The sequence below is a fragment of the Brienomyrus brachyistius genome, chromosome 5 (assembly GCF_023856365.1).
Source record: "Brienomyrus brachyistius isolate T26 chromosome 5, BBRACH_0.4, whole genome shotgun sequence".
Lineage (NCBI taxonomy): Eukaryota > Metazoa > Chordata > Actinopteri > Osteoglossiformes > Mormyridae > Brienomyrus > Brienomyrus brachyistius.
This window is the reverse complement of record NC_064537.1, coordinates 22197450-22222403: the sequence shown is the minus strand read 5'-3', so window position 1 is coordinate 22222403 and position 24954 is coordinate 22197450. Positions and strand designations below refer to the sequence as shown.

The 24954-nt window shown below is 51.3% G+C and overlaps 1 protein-coding gene across 7 annotated transcripts in view; it reads right to left on the bottom strand.

The window, feature by feature from the left end:
• Positions 1–24954, bottom strand: part of rbfox3a (RNA binding fox-1 homolog 3a) — a 421773-nt gene that overhangs the window by 35893 nt on the left and 360926 nt on the right. For all 7 annotated transcript variants that reach the window (XM_049015628.1, XM_049015627.1, XM_049015625.1 and 4 more), the window contains one exon: positions 3636–3887. In XM_049015628.1, the coding sequence (XP_048871585.1) occupies positions 3636–3887 (252 nt within the window). The remainder of the gene's footprint in view (positions 1–3635; positions 3888–24954) is intronic.

The window sequence follows — 24954 nt, the reverse complement described above, 5'->3', positions numbered from 1 at the left end:
CCGGCGATGCAGGATGGGGAGCTCTCATACAAAACACTACCATCATGGCCCAACGAAGACTTCATAGGCTGCAGATGTAAGGGGTGTGAGGGCTCGGTCCCCACGCTTGATCCAAGGTGCAATTAAAAAAACTTTCTTTTCTGATCAGCAAAATGCAGAAGGAAAGAGTTTCCCAGAATGAGCTCCGCATGTTTTAAGAATGTTAGCATTTTGCGGACCCTCCCGTTCACGAGGAAACTGGCTTGACTGTGTCGCTAAAGCGGAGGTGGAGTTAAAGCTGCCCGCGTGCGGTGGCTGGAGAGAGAGGGAGTGAGAACGAGAGAGAGGGAGTGAGAACGAGAGAGAGGGAGTGAAAGAGAGGAAGTGAGAACGAGAGAGAGGGAGTGAAAGAGAGGAAGTCAGAACTAGAGATGGGGAGAGAGAGGGAGTGAAATGAGAGAGGGAGAGGGAAAGTTAGCGAGAGAGGGAGAGAGATTGAGAACAAGAGAGGGAGAGAGGAAGAGGGAGAGAACGCTCGCGCGTGGGGCTTTTATCTAATCGCCGTGTTGGTAGCTCCACCCCCAGCTCATGCAGCTAAGACGCCTCCCAACGGGGCTTCACTTTCACCATTTGCCTTTTAATTTGTGCTAATTGCATGTTAATTATATTGCAGCCCGCATGCGCTGCATCTGTCTTTTCAGTGAGGCAGTTTCAGGGGGCTTTTCCACACACCCCCCCCCCCCCAAGCACCATGGAGTTAAAAAGTAATTAAAAATCCTCCTTTTTGCTGGGGGTGGGGTCGCCACCCACCCCCAGCCACAGTGCCAGGTTGCCGTGCCAACGGGGGGTGTAGGCAGGGTGTGAGGATTGATCCTGCTCCAATCTCGTCCCCGCGCTGCCCTTTGAGGCTCTGCAGTGCCCCCACGCTGCAACAGCACACCAGTGCTTCTCACGCTCCATGGCACCGGGCGTCGTGGGCACCTGAAATGCTGTGGCACTGCTCTCGTGCCGCCTTGAGGGTGGCCGTGATGCTCATCCTGGGCGGTAACCTCCCTCGTGCCGCACCCAGGCATCACAGCATAGGGGACCCCCCCCCCGCCACCTCATTGAGCCCTCTCTCTAACATGCCCATTCAGTGTTATCTGCAAATCGCCCCCAAAGTGCCCCGCTCAGCACTTTCCCCCCAGAACGGCTCTACAAGCACATAATTGAAACTATCTGATTGGAAAGCTGCCAAGCAGGTAGATTACATCCGATTAGGGTGATACCGGCGCTTCACTTAAAGGGATTAGGCTGAGCGCCTCCACTTTATTTATTTATTTTTGTGCACCCCCCATCCCCGCCCCCACCCCACTCTCTGAAAGGAGCAGTAGACAAACCTTTTCTTTCACCTGCCAGGGGTAAGTGTGGGAGAGAAAAAAGGACTCCTTCGTGAGAAATTCCCTCAGATAACTTAATAGTCTGGCCGCACAGTGGTCTGCACTGAAATGAGCTCCTTCTTTCCTTTTTTTTTACACGGGTAGCCATTGTTAGAATGCCATTCCGTTTAATGAGTTTCCCTTTACACTTAAACCCAAATTCCTGGGAGAAAAGACAATTACTCTGGGGCAATCAAACAGGACGCGGAGGTGCCCGGCGTCTCGTTTTGTCGACCTGGGGGCCTTCCGGCCCTGTGGTGATTCTCAGGGGCCGCATGGTGCTGAGAAATAAAGAGCTCCCCCCAGAGGACGGCTCCGGACATCACAGGGTAACGGGCCGGCATTGGCAGCAAAGGTGCTGCACATGCCAAAAAAAGATTACAAAAAAAAAATCAAAAAGCACACGGGGGGGCGGTAAGGAGTCCTCATTTGCTTTCTGTGACCCACCAGAATCTCCCCCATATGTGGTGCGCTCGGATTAAGGGCTCCGAGCGAGCCGGGCCTTCCTGGCCAACTCCAATCCACACTCGCCTAGCCATCTGAACTCCAGATACAAGAAGCCTGCTTTTTTTTTTTTGACAGAGCTCTCGGGCGCGCCTCTTGCCTCTTGCCTCTCGCCTCTCGCTCATGATTTGAAGGAAAAGTTCGGTGCTTTCAAGTGAGGTCGTCTGAACTTGGGTGTCAGAAGGCTTCAGAAGTCGAGCCTTGGACAAGGAGTGGAGTGTCCTGGAGGACAGCTAGAGAGGCAGAACAGAAGGGGCGAGAACCCCACACACACTCGCCGGCGTCCTGCTTTATTAAACACAGCTACTCAAAATTCCTACAAAATAACTTTTTTTCTCGATTCTTCAGCCTTCAAATAAAAAAAAAGGAAGATTATTAAAGGGGCGAGCTGTACGCTCACTGTAAGTGCTGATCTGGTCGCATGCGATTTTCCCGATGTGCGCGGTAATCAAAGGCGAATCTCGCCGTCTGACACCAGAGCAAACAGAGCAGTGCGCCATTAAGGGGGGGGTGGGGGTGCGCTCCAGCCGGGGATCAGACCTCTGCTGAGGCTGCACTTTTTCATCTCAATCCCATCAGTGCTGGGAGAGAAGGTGGGGGGAGGCTGAGAAGGAAGGAGAGAGGGGGGCAGAGAGAGAGAGAGAGAGAGAGAGAGAGAGGGAGGCAAAGATGGAAAAAGAGGGAGAGAGGCAGAGAGGGGAAGAAAGATGAAAAGAGGAGGAAAGAAGGAAATAGCAAGAGAGAAAACGAAGGAGAGAGGGAGAAAAAGAGAGAGAGAGAGGCAGAGAGGGAGAGAGAGCAGGGTAAAGAAGGTGAGTGGGGGAGAGAAAATTAGGGAGAGAGGAATAAAGGCAAAAGCATAAAGGAAGAGAGGGCAACAGAGGGGATAGAGGAAAGAATGGGATAGATAAACTGTGAGAGAAGGAGAGCAACAGGCAGACAAGAGCGAGGCTGCAACGGTGAACTGGAGGACTGGGCAACGTCCTCTACGGCATCGAGAGGCTGCAATGGTGAGGAAGCTGGTGGTGGCGAGTTAAAGCGAGGCAGCCCGGGGAGGCATGACAACCGGGAGGCGGGGGGGGGAACAGGCCGGAAAGGGCCTGTTATAAATTCCAACTCCCAGGTTCCTCAGCACCCAGGCAGCCGCTCCAACAGACGCTTAAATGCTTGCCGGTGCTCTCTCTCCTCTGAGGTGTCCATTAAGCCTGAGCGTGGGGAGCGCAGTGGGGTGGGGGGGGGGGGGCAGGGAACTGGTGTAAATTAAATTTAACGGCAAATTGAAAAGATGGCAGAGGAGAGAGTCCTATCTGGAAGTGGACCGATTCTTCTGCCTTTTTTTTCCCCACTCTCCGCCACTGCCCCTCCCCCACCCTGCACGCTTAAAAGCCCCACGTTCGCGAAGGGCCTCAGAATCCAAAGAAATTGCTTCTTGCTGCCGTAATTCCTGAAAAGTAAACAAGCGGCCGTTTGGCTCTGATTTCACAGTGAGATCAGCCGCCGCCTCCGTGTCTGGGGGTGTCATGCGTCGCAGTTACGCTTCCTTCCTGCTTCTCTGACGGCGGCGAAAACACCTGGATCCTCTTATCTAAGGCTAGTTAAGGGTATCACTCCCGGCACTGTTAAGAACGACCCAGTCACTGAACGGGGACAGTGTCAGACCAGCATGCCCCATGTCTTTATTGGTCTGTGGGTAAAGGGGGTGGGTGGAGTTTACTTGCACGGGGCGGAGCTTACCGGTACCGTCGTTGTGCCGGTGAGGGACGGCGTGCTGCTGTCGGTGCCCGGCGGCTCGCTGTGCGTCTGTGTGGGCGTGTAGATGGTCATGGCGTGGTCGGGGACCGTGCTCTGGCCCGTGTAGTCCTGGGCGGGGTGTGGATGTGGTGCCGCGTACTCCGCCGGGATCCCGTTCTGCGGCGGAGGGGGGAACTGGGCGGGCGGGTACGGCTGAGCCATCGCTTCCGGGGGGGCTGTGGCCTCCTGGTTACCCTGCAGGGGAACAAGAAGTGGGCGGAGTCTGAGGCACGTTCCGGAACATAGAGGCCAGCAGGTGTGAGGGCCGGGAAGTGGAGTGAGAAACATAGTGGAGGACTACGAGTATCGATCGGCCAGCCCTCCGAGAAGAACCCTTCAGACTAATGAAATGAAACGATCCCCAGGGGTATCGGCAGAAGCCTCTGCTAGCTGCTATCTGAGCGAGCATCGCCGTCCTCCGTGGCGCTGAAAAGCCCAACCCTCCGTTCAGATACGCCGTCTGTGTGCGTATTTTCACCCGCGAGCCACTGTAGCTATTGTGCTAATCCACAGGCTCCAGTACTACAGATAACGGCGTAACCCTGAGCATCGGCAGTCGACGGGTAAAGCCAAACTTACCGTAGTGCCTCACTAACTTAGGCACTGCTAGCAAAATTTACGAGGTCGTTTCAGCACAAGCCGGCCAAATAAAAACAAGTTCCAGGTCTTTGTGGGGGAACGGGAGATTCGCGGGGATGCAGCCTAATCCTGTGGCCATTGCGGGGGGCTCCACTCGGGAAGAGGCGGTCCCGTCGGCGGAGTCGGGTTTCCCTCCGACATTCCCCTCGCGTCCCCCAAATCAGCACTTTATAATTAGGCTTTATAATTAGACAGTGAACCGGTACGCTCAGCTAGTCTGCCACGAGGGGCAGGAACATTCTGCTAGCTGAGCAAAGAACAGCCAATTACTGCTCACATATTTAACCGGCTTCTTCTTCTTCTTTTCTAATTTGCTGCAGCACAAAATAGTTTAAGATAAAAATGATTCCCCTATCAAATATATATATACACATATATCTCTCTCACTGGATTACATAACACGCATGTAGTAAGCGCTGCACGTCTGTGGCCACTAAGGATGGCGCTATGGGCGGGAGGGCAACATGATGTATGATCTGCTGGTGTTCGCCATCAAATACCTCCTCGCCATGTCGGGGGAGTGGGGGGAGGTCAGACTGTTACCATCCCATCGGAGAACAGCCCCCGAACGTCTCCACCAATGCACGATGAAATGGACTAAATAATGAGGGAGGGGGGCCAGCTGAAAGTGGACAATAAATATAGATGACAGAGAAATATGTGTGTGCATGGGGGACGGGGGGGGGGGGGGGGGGCAGCAAATCTCCCACTGGAAGGCGATTTCCGAACGCTGTGCTCGTCAGCACGGACGCTGACTGATATACATCAGTGCAAAGAGACGCGCGCGAGTAACAATCAGTATGAGTGGGATTTACCCAGCAGGAGTGCAGTCTTTAGCAGAAACCCCTCTAACAGCTACTCAGCTTTGTGTAATATGCCTGCGTTGTATCCCGGAGCACAGACAGAAGGTACGAGATAACAGGCTTTGAAATGAATTTCAAGTTAATTCAGTGCTTCAAAGTAAAAATTTGTCAAGCGTGTGACAGTTAACTGGAACTATTTTTTCTTTTGGGGTGGGGGGGGGCATTCCCCCCCCCCTTCTTTGGTGGTGAATATTAACACTGTCCTGCACAAGAAACAACTTGGGGAAAGGGGCTATCATATCACGTTTCAGGGCAGATTAGAGAATTGCTTGATCATTATTAGACCAACATGCTTTATTTTGTAGAACATCGCTCGATAGCTTCACGGGGCTGGAACGAGAAGAATCTAAATTGCTCTCTTGGCAAGCGCCAGGCAAGAGATCAATTAACTGATAAATTTTTGATTATAACCTTTGATTTAAATTACAGGTTTCTAATACTAGCAGCTGTTTCCCTTATGTGGGTTTTTCTTCTCTTTACAATCCCTGTCTCCTTCACTCTAGGTGTCAAGGGGGAAATGAGAGCCCCCCCACCACACCACAGCCCTCCCCTCCTGATGTCAGTGGTGGCTTCCGCGCACTCCGTCTGACAGTGTCCCATCGCTCGGACAGTTTGATTTTCTCTTGCGCGGGGGGGGCTGACGGTTACTGACACTCCGCAAGCTCTGGGGTCGGCCCCGCTGTTGGCGTGTAAATTGTGGGGGCGCGGCAAGGGGCTGGGAGCTGGTGTTTATGGAGTGGGGAGTTGGATGGGGGGCAAAGACGAGAGAAGAGGCTGTTCCATTGGGGGGGGTTTATCTGAGGATATTAATCTAACACAAACATGGGCCTGCCATTCCAGCATGAAGTGTGACCCTTGGCCAAGGAGCCCAGGTATAAGAAGGCAATAATCCCCAGTCATGGGGGGGGGTAGACTTTTAATTTTATCATCCGGAAGCCAAGAGCTGCACAGACCACTTAGATCTGAGGAAGCTGGGGAACGTGTGACAGGTCTACCGGCAACTCAGTTTACTTTCCTTGTGCCAGGGTGCAGTGACTATCGTAGCCCCGGTCAGGAATCCGACTACAGCAGCATGTCATGGACTGCCTTTGACACACAGATAAATACACAGCATTTCATAAACATATGACAGAAGGTGGTTTATTAGAAATTGACCTAAATGGGGCCCCTGCAATCACTGTCCTACTGTTCTATTGGCCTGTGGTCATGTGATGGAAATGGTTTCACCCTGGAATGCGTCACATTTTGCTGCAGAAGCCCAGAGGTGGTCGCACCTGATCTGGTATTGGTTGAAAGCATAGCCAATAACAGGCGTCACGTGAAAAACCCGCCCACGTCCACTGTCACATTCCTGCTGGAATTCAGTCCGATAGGAATCAGGACCTGCACGCCTCAGCATTCATTCAACGACCATCACCATTCAAAGACCTGCGATCGATGTACTCCATAGACACAAACCCGGCTCGGTTACAGTGCTCTGCGGGACCCAGAACTGTGCTGAATAAAACCCGACTCACTTTAACTTCATCTGAAAGTGATCTCTAGGAAATAACAAAACCTCTGTGTTTTCATGCGGTGGAAAAGAAAAGTTCGAAAGTCTATATTTGTGTGGTAAACACTGACATTTCTAGGTGTGGTGATGTCATTCAGAAGCAGTTCACTGCCCTGAAAACAGGGTCCAGTATTTTTCACAGACAATTATCCAGAAACAATCTAATTTCTCCAGCTGCTGGAGCTATTTACAACTGCGATTTGAGGCAAAACAGGACTTAAAAAATGGAAGGAAAACAAAATTTTTATGCAATTATGTTAGGAATCGGACACTATTACGATACGAATGTGAGCAGATTGGCTAATTAGGAAACCCCACAAAAAATACCCCTTTAAATAGCTAAGGAGGCTGCAAAGTAGAAGAACTGAGAAAGAAAAAACTTATATGAAGTAGTTTATCTGTTATCCTTTCATCTCCTGCTGAAAGACACGGCGTGTGCAGGGTGAGAGGAAATAAGACATTTCTCTCTATGTTATTGTTATTGGCATTTTGCAGTGACTAAGCAGCATTAGCTTTCATGCTGCACCATCAACGAACTAGAAAGAGCTTCTGTTTAATAAGAGTGCAGAGAATTGCATTAATGTAAATGTAGTGGAAACGATGAGAGGCACAGCCATTGACATGTTGGCAAACAAATGAGACTGTCCTCTCAATTAGGGAAATGCTCCATTATCCAAATGAAAAAGCACTCTGCCGTTGCAGTCCAGGAGCCGGACAAGCTTGGGGAGAGAGAGCTGGGCCGCTGGGGCCGTGCCGGGTCCCAGGGCCCCGATCACAGGCTGGGTGACCCCCCCAGCCCAACTGGCTGCGACATGCCTCCAAGTCGTCAGCACACACCCCCCCCCCACTCCCCAATTCCCCCCCAACCGTCATTCTCCATCTGCCGCCCCCCCATTTCTCAGAAACTCCCTCCCCCTGCCCATTCACCCCTCCATAAACCGCCTGTCTTTACTCCTAAGCAGCGAAACGGGAGCAGGAAAGCACGCCATAATGGCCGTGGAGTCTTGGCTCAGCAGCTCGAAAACAGAATGTTCTGGAAACATCGGCGCCGCCTGGCCCCCAGATGCCCCGGATTCCGCCCGGACCCCCAGACTCCCCTCCGGACTGGGTTCCCCCAGCACGCGGTCGCCCACGGAGTTCCTCACCAGGGGGCCTGGGGGGGGGGCGGCCCTCACGTTCAAGAGAGGGAGAAAAACAAAAACGGCAGCGGATCACCGTGGTGCACGCCGGGGGCGGGGGGGGGGGTTGATTTACAGCCTGCAGCAGCGGCCGCCCGTCCTTTACAGCTGGGAAATGGGCTGCCTGCCCGCTAATGTGCACCACCCATCACCGTACACTTGTTGACAAGCCACGGTGAAACAAAGGCAGCCGGGACGGATGGACGTAAAAAATGGCACCGGCACCCTTTTGTGAAGCTGGAAAAAATTGCTTGCCTTGAAGTTTTCTTTTTAATAAACCTAAATCAGAAATTGATATTTAATATATCTCTGCGGTGCCCGGCGCTACGTTTTAATGCACTCGGCACCCTTTTCTCCCGGTTGTAAAAAATGGCGCCGTCCACTCGTGGCAACACAGGGATGTTATGAATGTGGAGGAGAGGGGAGTGAAGGCTGAGGAAGTTCGATCAATGTGACTGCGGCTGATACACAAAAAAACATCCCCTGATCCTTGTCGACAAATTGCGCTGGTAAATGATTTCTGCTATGAGCTAAATCATATTATCTGCGCCTCTATCAGGGGTGCACCCCCTGCCCCTCCCGGCAGCCGGCGTGCCGAAATCGGCCCGCGAATCCCAGTCAACGCACAGTAAATTAGTTAATTTCCCTCAAGGTGGGGAGAGGGGGGGTGCTGAGAGCAGAGGTAGGGAGAAAAAAAAGCATCCCAGCATGATAGTTTGGACCACCCCTTTAACCCCTTCTTCCAAAATGACCCGTGCCAGGGGCTCTCTGCCAAAGGCTCGTCGCAGCTATCCCACCTCCATTTACCAGCGAGGGGGGGGGGGGGCTCACTTTAATCCCAGATGGTGGGGACGGATTTTCAGAGCTGTGCGGGCGGAAGTTGATACGTGCTAAATTTACGCAAACCCAAGTGGACCACAGGAAGCGAACCGGGCGGGAGAGCTGTGCGGAAGGTACCTGTAGGAGGCGCTGTGCCCGACTCGCTGAAGCAGCGGTGCCGCCCAGGCATCATGGTGGGCCACGCTTCTTCCCCCGTTCCGCCAGAGTGATGAACGATGTCACATGGCGTCGTTTATGGGGGCCGAATGGATACGAGCGCCGCAGCCTATGCCGCGCTCACCGTCATCTTTAATCTCGACAAACGCAGTTCACAATCGCTCCACCCTGTTTTCACTGTTTGGCCAGTGTTAATAAGAGGGGCAAGTGGTGTCTGTGGGGTACGAGGAAAGCAATTAATTCGGTGTTTAACAAGGCCGACTTCCGCATTGGGGGCTGCCTACGCTAATTAAATGTGCTGTGTGCAGGCTGGCCCTGGGCACCGCAGCCCCACCTGTGAGATCCAGCGCAGCCGCTGGGGCTGCTGGGATATCGTGCCGCAGTCAGCTCGGGCATATCGATCTCCTCTCGATGGAGTGCCTGCACAGCCCCTGGCCCTCACCAACCCCCCAGCACTGTGTTGGTGTAAATTGGATTGAAAACCTTACTTAGGAAATCATTTCCAAGCAGAATTTTGTTTTTCCAATCATACAATCCCTTCTTCCTACCGCATGAGTACAAGGATCCCTGCTGCTCTCTTGGCCAGCCAGATCTGGATCATGAGCCTCTCCTTAACAAGACTCCGCACACAATAATGAGACGAGTGCTCTGCCCCCCCCCCCCCCCCCCCCCCCCACACACACACACTCGTTTAGATGCTGGGACAGGGACCCAAGTACACTGGGGGCCTCCTGCTGAACAGTGAGGAGGTGCTGCCCTCCTAAAGCCACTGGCGAAGGTGGCTTGAATCAATGCCTTGGACTTCTAACTGGGCCTAGCAATCTCTCCCAGGAGGCTACAGGGCCTGTATTTCATAGGTAGGGTTCTGAATGGCTACAGGGCCTGTTTTTTTATGGGCATGGTCCTGATTGGGTACACGGTCTGTATTTTACAGTTAGCATCCTGATTGGCTACAGAGCCTATATTTTATATGTAGATTTCTGAATGGCTACAGGGCTTGTGTTTCATATGCAGGGTCCTGATTAGCTATAGGGTCTGTATTTTATGGTTGGCATCCTGATTGGCTACAGGGCCTATACTTTATTGGTAGAATTCTGAATGGCTGCAGGTGTTGCTTTTTACGGCCAGGGTCCTGATTAGCTACGAGGCCTGTATTTTATGGGTACCATCCAGATTGGCTACAGGGTCTGTATTTTAGGGGTGGGGGTCCTGATCAGCTACAAGGCCTGAATTTTTATAAGTGGGGTCCTAATTGGCTACACGACCTGTTTTTATGGGTAGAGCCCTAATTGGTTACAAGGCCTGTATTTTATGGATATCATTTTGGTTGGATACAGGGTCTGTATTTTATGGATAGCATTAAAATTGGCTACAGGGCCTGCAGTTTATGGATAGCATTGTGACTGACTACAGGGCTGTATTTTATGGATAGCATTGTGATTGGCTATAGGGCCTGCAGTTTATGGATAGCATTGTGACTGACTACAGGGCTGTATTTTATGGATAGCATTGTGATTGGCTATAGGGCCTGCAGTTTATGGATAGCATTGTGACTGACTACAGGGCTGTATTTTATGGGTCCTGATCAGATAATCCAGGCTGGACTAACATCCAACACAGGAACTGATATCCAAACAGCTACTAAACTCGCATCCACAGCTCAGCAAGGCCACATTACTCTGGGCCAAAGCCAATGTGGAGACACTCTGTAAGTCCGACTGCATCTCTGGTCCAAGCTGAAGGAATTCAGATGAACAGCGGGCCTGGAAAGCAGAGGGCAGGCGCTGGAGCAGCAGGCCTCGGCTGCCACGAGCTCCAGTGACGTCCCGTCAGCTACCAGATATTTAAATATGGCGGATATGCTCATTTCCACAGAGCCCGTATTGACTGGAGTTTCACTGAACTGGGAAGAAATCGAAAGGAGCAAATGGAAAATTGGAAAAACTCTTTTAACAACTGCAGGCAGCACTGCGGAGAGCCCTGATGGAAATGCGGCCCTCGTGCCACAAACGTCTCGCTTCCCGGTATCACCGTCGCTCCCTTTTCCATCCGTCCTGCTCTCTGGTCACTCTGATGGTGCCAGTGTGTGACGCCGTTTCCCAGTGATACGATCTGCTCGGCCTCGTACTGCCAACTCACATCATTAAATGTTTTTCTCTGTTCAGTTCCGTCACAGTATCACGATGATCGATGTTATTATCATATTACAGGGGGGTTTATCCCCTGCAGACATGGCATCAAAGTGAGACGGGCGGCGTATCTGAAGAGGTTTCTGATGAGGACATTGACGATGGTGATGGTGAGGAAGGCTCTTGGACCGGCCTGTCTGGCTGCAGCGCCCCCTCAGGCCTGAGGGAGTATGACATGCCTCATCCCATGGGCTTTCAGGATGCAGTGGGGCGCCGGCTGATATGCCTGCACGGGTACTGGCAGGAAGCGGCAATGTCGCTGAGCGCCCCCTCCGTTTGAGCGTGACACTGGGGAGGGGGGGGGGGGGGGGGGGGCTTTGATCTGCTGCCGAATGCCAGAGATAAGGAGCGCCGCTTTGCCCGGAATTACACGCCACTTGCTTGCTTCTAAGCATACTGTGTAAATACAAACAGCAGCAGGAGCGTCACCCAGCACCCCCCTACCGTACCCGGCGGTGTGATGCTGCCTCCCCTCAGCAAAACGAGAATGCTTAAAAATAAATGAGTGGATCCCTTTGAAGGCACTGCAGCCTTTTTCTCCCCCCACAGCCAACCAGACCAACTGATCAATTTTACATTACAAGTATCCCGGATTGATCCCCGGATCGACATGACATTTTCATGCAAGCGCCTGGTGTCGTGCTCTAATAAGGCTCCGTCTGGGCCGCAGAGGGACCCTGTGACATGAGTCGCAGTGCCAGACCTGCACTGGGCGGGGAGGGGGCCCCAAGGCAGCACAGAGACACCGAGTGGGGGGGGGGCTGGTGAAACACGCAGGAGCTCACAAAGCAGACCTTAACTCTGCTGGCCTGCCGACGCAGGTCGGGTGGGGGGGCTTCCTCTGATATGTACACGCGGCCATTAAAAAGAACCACAGTGGAGTGTCCATGCATGATTTCCGTCTTTCTGGCGTGGTGGTGCCCCCCCCCCCCCAAACTGAAGGCAGCACCTGATTACCTCTCTGGCTTTGGGAGGGAGAAGTTGTAAGCGGGGGAGGGGGGAGTGGGGAGGGTCCTTTTCCACAGAGATGCCACTTTCAGACAAGTCAGTCATTTAACTTTTATACCCTGACATGAAAAAAAAGAGAAAAACAGGGGCAGGGGATGGTGTGAATGTGTGTGTGTGTGGGGGGGGAGACGGGGGTAGGGGGCAGGACGGGAAACGTCCGGCAACTTCATGGCAGAGTGTGGAGCGCCGAATGTAGAAGGAATGAGGCAGCACCATCCGCCACATGAACATGGCTGAAAAGTCCTTATATTCATCATTAATATTGATGTGTGGCGCCAACATCAGCCGGGCCGGGCCGGGCCGGGGGGAGCAGCCAGGCCGGGCCGGGCCGGGGGGAGCAGCCAGGTCGGGCCGGGCCGGGGGGAGCAGCCAGGCCGGGCCGGGCCGGGGGGAGCAGCCAGGCCGGGCCGGGCCGGGGGGAGCAGCCAGGTCGGGCCGGGCCGGGGGGAGCAGCCAGGCCGGGCCGGGCCGGGGGGAGCAGCCAGGTCGGGCCGGGCCGGGGGGAGCAGCCAGGCCGGGCCGGGGGGAGCAGCCAGGTCGGGCCGGGGGGAGCAGCCAGGCCAGGCCCGGGAGAATGGCCAGCAATGCTTGCTGAGACACAGCAGACATTCTGTTGGTAAACAAGCACACCAGCAGCCAGGCCGAATCTGCTTCAATTAGACAAATCACACGATTCCCCCGTTTTCGAAATTTCGCTCCTGGGCTGTCGTGTGCTAATTATAACCCCGCAGCACTCTCCCCTGGCCAGCTGGGTGAGGGGGGGGCACTCCTATCCTAACGATGAAGCGCATTCTCATGCTAACGATTCCCTGCCAATTACGGAACCATTTAAAGGGAATTAGCGGCAGCAGACTGTCCCATGAGGCTTTATGTCACGACGACGCATGACTTTAAGGTGACATGTGGGATTAAACGGTCACTGGGAAGCTTTGCACGGACACAAAAAGTGATCATGCCAGGGCCCAAAACACGAGCCCCCAGGCACCATGAGGGGTCCCTCTCCTCCTGCGCCCACAGCATTAGCGGTGAGGTCTCCACGTTCACTCCTGCTGGTTGGACACCAAGCTCTCGTACCCAGAGCCACTCCTGCTGGTTGGACACCAAGCTCTCGTACCCAGAGCCATTCCTGCTGGCTGGACACCAAGCTCTCGTACCCAGAGCCATTCCTGCTGGCTGGACACCAAGCTCTCGTACCCGGAGCCAGCAGTTGGTGCCATTCCTGCTACGTCTTTCTAATCAGTTCTATGAGGCACAAAGGAAACAGGCGGGCGGTGGGACCGCGATTCCCCGAGACCAGCTTGCCCCCCCGGTCACCAATAAGGGACGGGCGATTCCTCAGAACGGCCCGTTTGGGTCACCCCACCTCGGCAATATTCATATTTCAGCGAGGCTCGGGAAAGTCACACCTCACTCGCGGCACTGACGGGAGGGAGAAATAATAACCCAAAACAAAAATACCTCCCACACATCCTCTCACAGAACCCCCCCCCCCCAAATAAAAGCCCCCATCGGCATGGCAACCCCCACCTGAGCAGCTTCATAACTCTCCCCCGTCTAATTCATCCTGTCCCCTGACAGCAGTTTTTAATAACTTTTATTAATTAGGGCTGTCGGTCTGCTTGTCGCACGGAATATTATTTTATTCAGGGGCCATTAGGCTGTCCCGCTCCGTCAGTGCGCCCATTCCCCACCGGTGGCGGGGCGGGCGCGCCCATCTATAACTCTGCCCACCTCGCCGCTAACGGCCACGTCGCGGCGCCGATTAATCCGCGCCCAGCTGACAGCCGGAGGAATGGAGTTCCAGCCACCTGAGCAGCGCGCGGCCCTGCCTCACACGCCAATTTATAGCCTCAAACAGCCCGGCAGAATTATCAACGCTGCTTTATGTATGTGGCCAAACTCCCACTGCCTTTGCCTTCCCGTTTCAGGCATGACAGTGTTGGATAACCGGGAAGGCAGGGCGGCTCAGCGGGCAGCTGCACGGTGCCGGGGCCGGCGCTCCGACTCCTGGCCCCGGGAATTCCGGTTTCCCACTGAGTTGCAATAACATGCACTTAAGGGAATTAGTGTCTTGGAGATGCCCATTCCGAGTGTGTGTTTGTGTGTGTGCCCTGCAATGATAGGCATCCTATCCTGGGGGTCCCTGCCTTGTGACCTCTAGGCTCCCATTCCAGCCACCCGACCCAATCACCTAGTACCTGATAGATGGATGTCTGATATTCACCACCGCTAATGAAACAAGCCTCTTATCATTACGCTAGGCCCGGAGCTGTATTTGGTCTAACGCCATTCTACCCCAGCATCTTTCGCCTCACGTCTCCTCACTTATGTAAAAGCCTGCTTCTGCGACCCCCAGGGGTGACGCGTGGGTGGGTAGCTGGGCGGGCTACGGTGTGAGCGCCTGTGATATCCCAAACCCCTTTGTGTGGGACACCTCTGAAACGCCGACCCAGCAATCTTCAAGGAGCAGTTTGTCTGAAATCCCAGAAAAACCATCCGCTTCCCTAAGTCCAAATCCCCTGTAAAATACACTCCGTTTGAAAGCCATAATACAGTCACAGAATTAGTAAAAAAAAAAAAAAAAAATCCCTGTTGAAAGAGCTACTAATTGGCCGTTTTAATTTGCATGCTGCATAAATGTGTATTTGTATCTGGCACCAATTATGCCAGCCTGTTCATCAACAGTGTACACTAATTGCCCTCTAATTGAAAAATCCAATAAAAGCGTTAGTAATAGTCAAAACCAGGGGGAGATGCCGTGCTCCCTGTGATTGCATTCACAGCTTGACAGAGCCAATCAACTCTTCATAAACTTTAAACTCACTTTCCCCACTTATTTCTGAACGCATTCGCAATGGTTTGGTATAATTGCCACATTTTGCACTGTCCCTCTATCATAACAAGGCTGTAGGTGAGAGGACAGGCTTGGTTTGTCAGGAGCTGGCGGCCAGCCTGTGTTTTACAGGGCTCTGCTAGGCCGACGTGTCAAAGAGGCAGGGGGGTACCTAAAAATTCTGGGTCCCTGTATCATTTTGACTCCGCCCCTCCCAGCGCAATTTTGCGTATTATTATATACATAGAGGTGACCTGTTGAGTGCCGGGCCCCCTGAATCTGCCAAGAAATCCCAATCTGGTCCTCAGGGACGTGCAGACAGGGAGCTGGGAGGAAGCAAAAACATGGACTGGCTGCGGGTCACTGCGGACCGGGCTGATAAACACTGCACTATGACACCCCTGCACTGAGGATGCTTGAGCCAGACCCTTGTTGTCACATCCTGAACCCACATGCCACTTGACCCGTTCCCCACAATTTCTCAATCACATATAGAAATGCTCCCTGGGTTACGATGGTCCGTGTTACGATACTTCGACTTTATGATAGGAAAATGTTTTTCAGTACATTATGCAATAATTTACATGAGATGTTCAACACTTTATTACGAAATAGGCTCTGTGTTAATAATCTTGCCCAACTGTATGTTTATGGTAGGCTAGGCTTTGATGTTTGTTATGTTAGGTGTACTGTATTAAAATGCATTTTCCCCTTACGATATTTTCGCCTTACGATATTTTCGCCTTACAAAAGCCTTATCTGAAAGTAACGCCATCGTAACCTGGAAAGAGGCTGTTTGTTATAGGAATGGTGAGCCAGTGGCTGAGTGGGAACCTCTACAGTTCACCTCCAGGGCTTGGGATTTGAACCCCACCTTGCTGTGTGTGTGGGGTTCACATCTCCATTACTGTGCTCGTCTCCATCAGACACTCTGGCTTCCCCCCATAGCCCAAAGGCCTGCAAACTGTGTGATAGACCGGCGCCCCCTCCAGGCTGCTCCCTGCCCCAGTGTAAAACTGCAGCCCTGGATAAGTGACTCTGGGAGATGGATGGATGCAAAATGAATTCTCTTACAAAACATTCAAATTATAACTGTAACAGTCAAGAAGAAGAAAGAAGCGGATGAGTTCCCCGCCTTCAGCCACGAAGCTCGGTCTCGCTGGAGCCCAAGCCCATCTACACGAGCCTCCCCCACCCACCCCCCATGTCACTGTATTGCCGCACAGACACTGCGCCGTCTTCAGCTTGCAGACAGCACTTGTTGTTCTGTTGTGGAAATACAATATTTTGATTAATTTCACCTGACAACAATTTCATGAGGCGTCCCCACAAGACATAATGAGACGTTAAGATGTGTCCCTCAAAAAAAAAACACATGCACACGCACACACACACAGACACGTGCACATACACACACTCACAGATGCATGAGTACACACACACACACACACACACACACAGAGCCCCTCTTCCTGCAGGAGGCTCAGAGACATTAACCTTCTTCTCCAAATGTGATTGGCCAGCTTCGGGTTCCATTCTTTTGGGACAGCCGGTGCTGATGGAAATACGGGGGAATCTAATTTAACAGCTCAGCAAGCAGTGATCACGAACAGCGATCCCCCGATCGCCGCCTGCTCGGCGCCGGTGAGGCCGGGCCGGACGCCGGGCTCGAACCCACAAACCCTTGGCCCCTCTGCTGGGCTGCCGCTGCTATCCATCGGAAAAGGGCCTCGGATAAGGATGGAGCAGGAAGGGTGGGAGGGAGGGGAGATGGGAAAAGAGAGGGGGGGTGAAGTGGGCGCTGGAGGGCAGCTGCTTGTGATTCGCGGCGTGTCTGCGGTCCGGCCGGCTGCGGCTCCCACCAGAGCTGCTACATGATATTCAGTAACCCCGGTAACAATGGCAAACATATGTAAATCAGCCTCCGTGCCGGATTCAATCAGGGCTCGTCACAAAGGCGGTGACACGCGACGGGGGGGGATTCCGCTTCTCTCATCCCGTCCATCCTGCCTACTCTGGCATCCCCCTCCCCGCTGCATGCAGCAGGGTCCTACCGGCCTCCCTATTCGTATCTCGGGCCGCCCGACGGTACTAGAACTCCCCACCAAGCAGTGGTGTCTGCGGCTCCTGGCCGCACGGGGCCACATCTAATCTGCAGTTAATTCCAGTTATTAAGATCTGAAAGATAACATTGATCTATCACACTCCATCTCCCCCCAAACGCTTAATTGACTGTAGTGGGGAAGTATGTGTGTGTTTTTTTTCTGTCCTCTTCTTGCCTTTTTCTCTCTCTCTCTGAAATTCCGATGGAGGAAAAAAGATATTATCGATATTAATGGCCCGTGGTTCCTGTCTCGCTAATGAGAGGGGCTGCTGACGACGATTACCACGCAAACAAACACGTGCAGCGTTTAAAGTCCCAGGAAAGCTGGGGGGGGGGGTGTCAGCGGCCGAAAAAAAAGTAGGAGGTGTAAACGAGGGGTGTAATGGCCGACTGTTAATCAAACCAGGGCGAGAAGTGATGACAGAGTGCCTCAAGCCCAGTGGCAGGGAGGGGTCACTAACAGGCGGTTGTCGTGGCGATCACCTCGCTCAAGTGAAACGGATGCCATGCTTCTGGGAGCGGGGGTGAGATCGATGCCTCTATTGGCCCACTGCCGGTGTGAGGCAGGGTGTGGCTGGAAGGGGGGGGGGGGGGGTAAACCAGAACAGGAGGATTGCAGGTTCCTGCTTCCTCCCAAAATGCAACCAAGAACACCAAGAACAGCGGTTGCTCTAGCGCCCCCTGATTGTGGAATTTATCATTGCTCCCCCCCCCCATATGCTTCCCTGTAAATAACTGCATAAAGTAGCGGCTTGCAAAATGCACTCAGCTGCCAAGCAGAAAATGCCCAGGCTGAGCATTCCCGCCTGCAGACATCGCCTCGCTGTGTGTGGGTGGCCCTGAGCACAGATATGCTGTTTTTCCCGTAATAAAGGGACTAAAGGGGCTGTGGAGTCATTGGCAAGGCCAAGCGAGCCCTTTAATGGAGACGACCTGGTAAATCTTTCACGCTTAAGACTGTTTCATTGTGAAAGAGGCCATTTAGGAGTGATAACAACACTGAATTATTCATTAGTGTCTCCTGCTCTCGCTGTAGTCACAGCCGCTCACTGACCGAGCCCCCGGGGCCAGATCGCATGCAGACAGAAGCAATGGAACGACTCCTGACCCCCACGTGTCCTCCCTTCCGTTAACCGGCGCCCATCTTTCTAGAACATTCCAGCAGCAACTGCCGCCCTTTAGAGCTCAGCGCGCTCATTCTTTCACGCGCGATAAAACGTGGTTTGCGGCAAGGAGCTGTCACGTGACTGTGGCCATCTCTGCTGTATTTCCCGCCGCGCAGAAAACAAATCTGCTCTGCTCAACTTAAAGTATGTAAAAATGAAAAAAGAAAATACAATAACATCTACCGCAGGACAATTAAATGATCCAATTAAATCGCTTTAATTGGATCTGAGACATGCACCTGGGTTACACGCCGTCAACCAGAGCAATCTGCAATAATCAATGACTGGGAGGAGGTAGTGGGGGGGGGGGGGGGTGGCTGCTAATGTCCCACAGCCCTGGAGCCTCACAGCAATTGGTTTGTCAGCTGCTTAATTTTTACGCTGAGCTTCTTCAAGCTGCCCAACTGCCCACATGTGGAGGCACAAGTAAACTGATGCACATGCAAACAAGAAATATGCCCAGGAGAGCACACATGTATAAACCAAAATAACTCCCATGCACAAATATCACGCACACGTACGCACAAGCACAGGCCACGCACTTAACACACGCACTTAACACACACACACTTAACACATGCACATACGTGCCTAAGTAAACAGGTACAGACTGAAACACTCACAAACCTGAACACACGTACAGTTCACATATTCATATCTTTGTGGGGACTCTTCATTCATTTCTCGGAAAAACTCTAATCCCAACATGACGACCTTAACCCCTACTCAGCCCTAACCTTAACCGTAAGTAACCCAACAAAATACGAGACTTTCGGCATTTATAGTTTTTGATTTGCAGTCACAGATGTTTGTGGGGACCTGAAAAATGGCCTCCACAATGTCAAAACAACAGGTTTTTATCACAATGTGGGGGACATTTGGTCCCCCACAACGTAATATAAACCTGATTCACACACACACACACACACACACACATTGTGCTTGTACAGCCTCTCACAGTTCAGACCCTCTCCAGGGTGACAGCGGGTGAGACAGGATCCACACCAAAGTGAGTAGGCACCCCACTCCACTCGAGTCACTCTCTCCAATGTGGCGGAGGGGGAGAGAAAGATAGAGAGGGGGAGAGAGAGAGAGCGAGCGAGGGAGAGAGAAAGACCTGACACAGTAAATAAAAATACAATTTCCCAGAGTGACACTTCCATTCTGTTAGAAGCCTTCCGACCTGCCTGTAATTATTTTAAACATTCTGAAAGATGGCTTTTCTCCACATTAACCACACTGTCCGGCCCTCATTCCACAGACACTAGCACCCTAACGGCACTCCCGACGTTGCCCCCACTCGACCCCCCCCAACGTGGCACCCAGCACATCTAAACTGGATTTGTTTCCTTTGCTTTAATAAAGGGGCCCCTTCCACTTGCATGCCGTTCTCAATGCGGGCTGTCAGCAGCGTGCTTTACTGCGGGAGCCAGGGCAGCTCAGGAGGCACCTGCCCAGGGATGCAGAGACTCATATGTAAATATAAATGCACCCGGAGAGGGAGAGAGCGAGATTATTCTAAATTCAAAATAGGTCCCTTTGTTCTTGCAAATCACTTTGTTCTTCCTCACTCCTCATCAAGCGGCATTAGCAAACTGAATTGTGGGATGCCTCCCGCAACTGTCTCTGTTTTGATAGGCCTGCATCTCAGGGTTTGGACAAAAAAAAAAAAACACGGTAAACAGAGGAATGCAGAGGGCCGCTTTGTCGATCCGCTCCGCCTTTCCCCAAGCAGCTAGATCAGCGAGCTGGCCCCCGTCCAACGGCTCGCCTTGGCGAGCAGGAGCACCTTTCCCCTGGTAGACGCTGCTTGGAGCGGCAGTCGTCAACATTGGGAACTGCTGGCTGTGACGGTATTCGTCGTTGTCAAAAGCCAGCGCTGGCTGCACTTGGGCAGCTAGTTGTGTCACATCACTCAAAGTGGCAAAGTACTGTAGCTAAGCACACAAAATAGCACATGACAAATTTTGGAGGATCTGAAAAGTGCCCCCAGTCACTCCCCCTACAAGAATCTCCTTTGCATTCTTATTCTGAAAGTACACACCCACACATGATGAAGACGTTACCCTACAGTCATCAGGTTTACCCATTGGAACAGGAGGTGGGGTGGGTGAGTGGGTGTAGGGGCTGGGTAATCAGCTGCCAGTGGTCTGACAGGGGATTACCTCTCATCTGTTTCATAAGGCGCTATATATATATATATATATATATATATATATATATATATATATATATATATATATATATATATATATATATACACACACACATACCTACTCAGAATCAAGGTCGTGATACAGAAATACATCTCTCACTTTATTATTATTAAAATTACATATTGTCTTTATTAAGGTGGAACAAACAATTTGTAGAAATGCAAAATATATTGGTTAAGCAATATTGCAAACAGATTTTTCAATTTTATCAATAGCCCGAAGAATACTTCTGGTAACACAGGGTAAGATCACCGGAGCAGCCAGCCTGCTCACTGAATTGTCTCCAGGCCATCCTACAACCTTTTTCTGCATGGCTGGGGAGGGTGGGGGTGACTGCATTTCCACGGAACTTCTAAGCATAATGTCCTCTGAATCATTTAAGAAGCGTACTGAGAAACACCGGTTTTCACAGGGTCATGCAGAGAAGTGGTCATTCACTATTAATCTCTCTGCAAAGCAAAGCACGTAACCGCCTACACGCACACGCGGATTCGCTCCCCCCTGCCCGTTTTCTCGCTGAGCCCGCGTGGCAAAGAGTCTTCTGAAAGCGAGCGTGACGCGAGCCCGGAGCGACGGTACGGCGCGCGCTAATCTCTTCTGCCGCCTGCCGCGGGCACGAGCTCCATCACAGCCTCGCGCCAGGGCGCGCGGTCCGAAACCGCTGGGGCGCGGTGTCACATTACTGTTGCTGCCGCTAATATGATTATTAGCCTTACTTCCTGTTGCCGCACTGCTTTCACGCCCTTTTTCTTTTACTCAAACATCGCTCGCGTTGCACTGCAGCACGAATAACACTTGCTGTCACCGCTAATACGATTTCTCCTGGATTTAGGTCTGTTATTATTTATTACCTTTAGAGTTTTATTATGTTCACCGCCATGAGACTTATCCATCTTTTTTACAATTACAGACAGGGATAATAACTTACTGAATCCATAAAATGTGCCCAGCAAATGTGGAGCTTCTGGTCTTGTTTTGTTTTACCCGGCGCTGTCGTCCTTAATATGCATGTGAATTCATTATTGTCAGTAATGGCAGTAATGACTTCAGCGGGAATTAAACGGGTGCAGGGCAGCATCTGATGACGTTAGAACCGGGGACCATCAATTACGGAGAGAGAGTAACTGTCACTGGTCAGATGTTGATCGGGGGAATAAATACAGATGCTGACCGCGCAAAATGAATCGGACAAATGCGCTGGGGTTTGTTATACTAGGACAATCTGAGGGCATCTCTTGGGATAGGAAAGTGTAGATAAATTTGCAGTTCTCTTAAAGGCAGCAACTGTCAGAAGTTAGTGGGATCAGTACGAATGTTTTTTTTATAAGTATGTATTTATTTAAGGATTTTGGTGGAAGAGTGCAAGATAAAATGTTACTTGAACTATTTGGGTAGTTTCATAACCGGAAGGATGATGATCAGTCATCTTGAACAATTTAACAAAACCACGGTATATAATGCACTGTATAAAGGCAGACTAATATTAGATGCAAAGCCTGTATTTACATGAAAATTGGAATAACGTCGTTAAGTGCATGCCAATAACTATAAACGAAAAACGGACAGATTTAACACGTCGTATATAAACAAATAAAACCTTCGAATCATACAGTGTCGGTTCATTTCTGCGCCACGGAGATTCCGATGACTGTCGAAACAATCTGGCAAAAAAGCAGAGATCACACCCTATGCCGGTGTTTCCATATCACCGGGAGAGTGAAGTTTAAACTGAAAATCGGATCGCTTAGCACCTCTGCCTGTGCAAACAGCGGGGGGTGTGAAAGCAGTTAATGCATCCCTTAATGGAGACCGCTGTGGACGGAATGAGAGTCACACGGCTTCTCCGGAGAGTGCGCACCGGCTCGGCACCGGATCCTATACATTCCGTGAGTGAATGCAAACCGTGACCGAAAAAAAAAATACGATCGTAGTGCCACTGTCTCCACACGACCGCACTTTCAATAGTGGATATCATGAATAAGTCACGAACACAAAAGAGATGAAAGAAAGGAAGGGGAAAAACATGGTATTAATTTTAATTTGTTGTTGAGTTGATACGCAGTCTAACGTGAAAGCATGGCAGCCTCAACAAAACGCCTTATCCATAGAGCGTGATGAGAGCCCAGCCGCACGTTATAGATTACAGGCACCGCTGGTGTTTCCAAGAGGGCGGCGTGCCGCCGCGTTGCTTATCGGGGGAGCAGGGCAAGACTGCCCCTCTTTTCCATTTGTGATCCCGAACCTCGTCAGTTCTTATCAGTGCAGGAGGAGGGGCGGGGAGGCAGGAGCCTCTTTGAAAAAGGGCTGTTCTCCAGATGTCGATGCCCGGTTAATACCTTCCAAGCGAAATAACAGCACCCGGACTGAAAGTAAGCAGGTCCCGACCCACGGGCACCTGGGCGGGGGGAACGCATGCAGCGGAGACACGGCCTGCCTCTTGTCCCGCACCAGTGACTTAGCTGGTCGGGCCGAGAGGACGTGTCAGGAGCACATTTAAGCAGTGCCCAGGGGTTGAAGGTCGATTTTTAATTGAGTGTGTAGGAAAGAGGGAGGGGCTGTCTATCACACTGGACTAATGGGAATTGCTACAGGATCAGGAGTGCTGACAGTGGCAGGATTGCAAAGGAGGACTCTTTTTAATTCAAAACACTAATATCGTACGTTATGCTGTTAAAAAAAGAAATTACAGAGAATAAACTCAGCTATCTCTTTTGACCATAGCTGGTTAATGAGAAAAGGGCCCTATTCCTTGGCAGACAATTCATCATGTCAGGTGTTAATATCCTTAAAGGTCAAGCCAAGTTATAAAGAAAAAATATGCTTTGTTAAACTTTCCCCGCACAATTTTTCCTTGTCTCCTTTTTGCAAACCTTATCATATACATACAAAGCTGCAGTGACCCATGTGGGCCTTTCCTGGCAAAGCCACATAAAATGATTGATAATAATAATAATGAAAAAACAATAATATTTATTTTGTCATAAAAGCCAACGAGACAAGAGGCCAGTAGAAATAAATAATATATGAGAGCATAACACAGAACTACACACTTCTCACTTGCTGACTTCAACCCTTTTTTTTTAAAATCAGATGCATAATTTTTCTTCAAATACACTTAGAAAATGTTTAATTATTATTTATTCACAAAATTATACTTTAAAGGCCGTTGGGGAAGCATTTGTAAATCTCAACTCTCAGAATTTGCAGACCGAGACACATAAAATTAAACTGCAGTCTCAGGCAAAGATGCTCAAACTACTGACAGCTTTTTTCATACCTGAACAGTTAATATTGGGAGGGGGGGGGACGATTTCCAATTTCAAAAGTTTTGATTACAGTCGGACGGAATACAAGTGGAAGAATGGAGAAATCAGTGAGGGCGGGGGGACAACGCACGGAGGAACAAACACGAACAAATACACAGCGGAGCGAACAAACGAAACGGAAGCCGTGTTACTTCAGAAAGAGAAAACAGGCCCAAATAAAAGAATGAACAAATAATGTACAAAAGCTGGCAGAGAAATTAAGTGAGAAAGAAAGTGTGGGGGGGGGGGGGTTGACACAAAGAACATCAAAGGAACGGTGAAAAACAAAAGGAGGGAGGCAGAGGTGTAAAAAACGGAAAGCGGAGAAGAAAGGCAGATTCTAAACAGCGGCCCTGCCTGTGACAAGTGGCACGTTTGTGCTTCGATCCAGCCTTCCTCTCGCGCTAATGACTGTCAACACGGCAAGCAGGCCTCTGAAGGCAGAGAAAATTACTCGCTGAAAAGCAATTGACTGATCCCCATCATTTCTCAAGGAACCAGTGACCTGTGAATATTTCATTATGGGAAAAGTCGTGCAGTCCATGCGAATGGAGAGCAGGGGGCTTTGGCTGCCCGCTGCATGGCTTCTCTTTCGGCAGGCTAGGGGCGTCATGCCCCCCCCCCCCCCCCCCCTTCGTGAAAATGCTATTTAAATAATGGGCTTGTCTTTATGGCAATGCTACAGCGGTGTTGGAGTGACAGTTCAAAAAGGAATAAAAAAAGAAACAAACAGCAGGATATTTTCATGGTAATCAGGTAGAGGCTGGTCCAGGGGTGGCCGGGAAAAGAGGCAGGAAAAGGGGGAAGTGGGGAGCGAGAGGCACGGGGAGGGACTGGTACGTGGCGGAAAGTGCCTAGACCTCTGCATCTCGGGAGAGGTGTCAAAAAAACCTGACATCAAGTTTTGACAAAAATTGGATTATTATGGCCAAGCCGTGGGGTGAAGCCTCATCGCGTCAGGGAAACGTTACGATTCCTTTTGTATTAATGCAAAAGCTACCAGCTCCCCCTCGCAGCGCTAAGGGCAGTATGCCGTGAGGCTATTCAATGCCCTCTTTTGTGCGAGTGCGAATTCGGAGTCGATGCGATTTATGCAAACGCCTGCCAGTTTTGTCCGTAATGCCTTGCCTTGTGATTCCACCGCGGCTGACCGGCCTCCAAAGTGGGTGCTCATACTACCTTAGGCTGCACGGGCCTTAAAGCCACAGTGTGT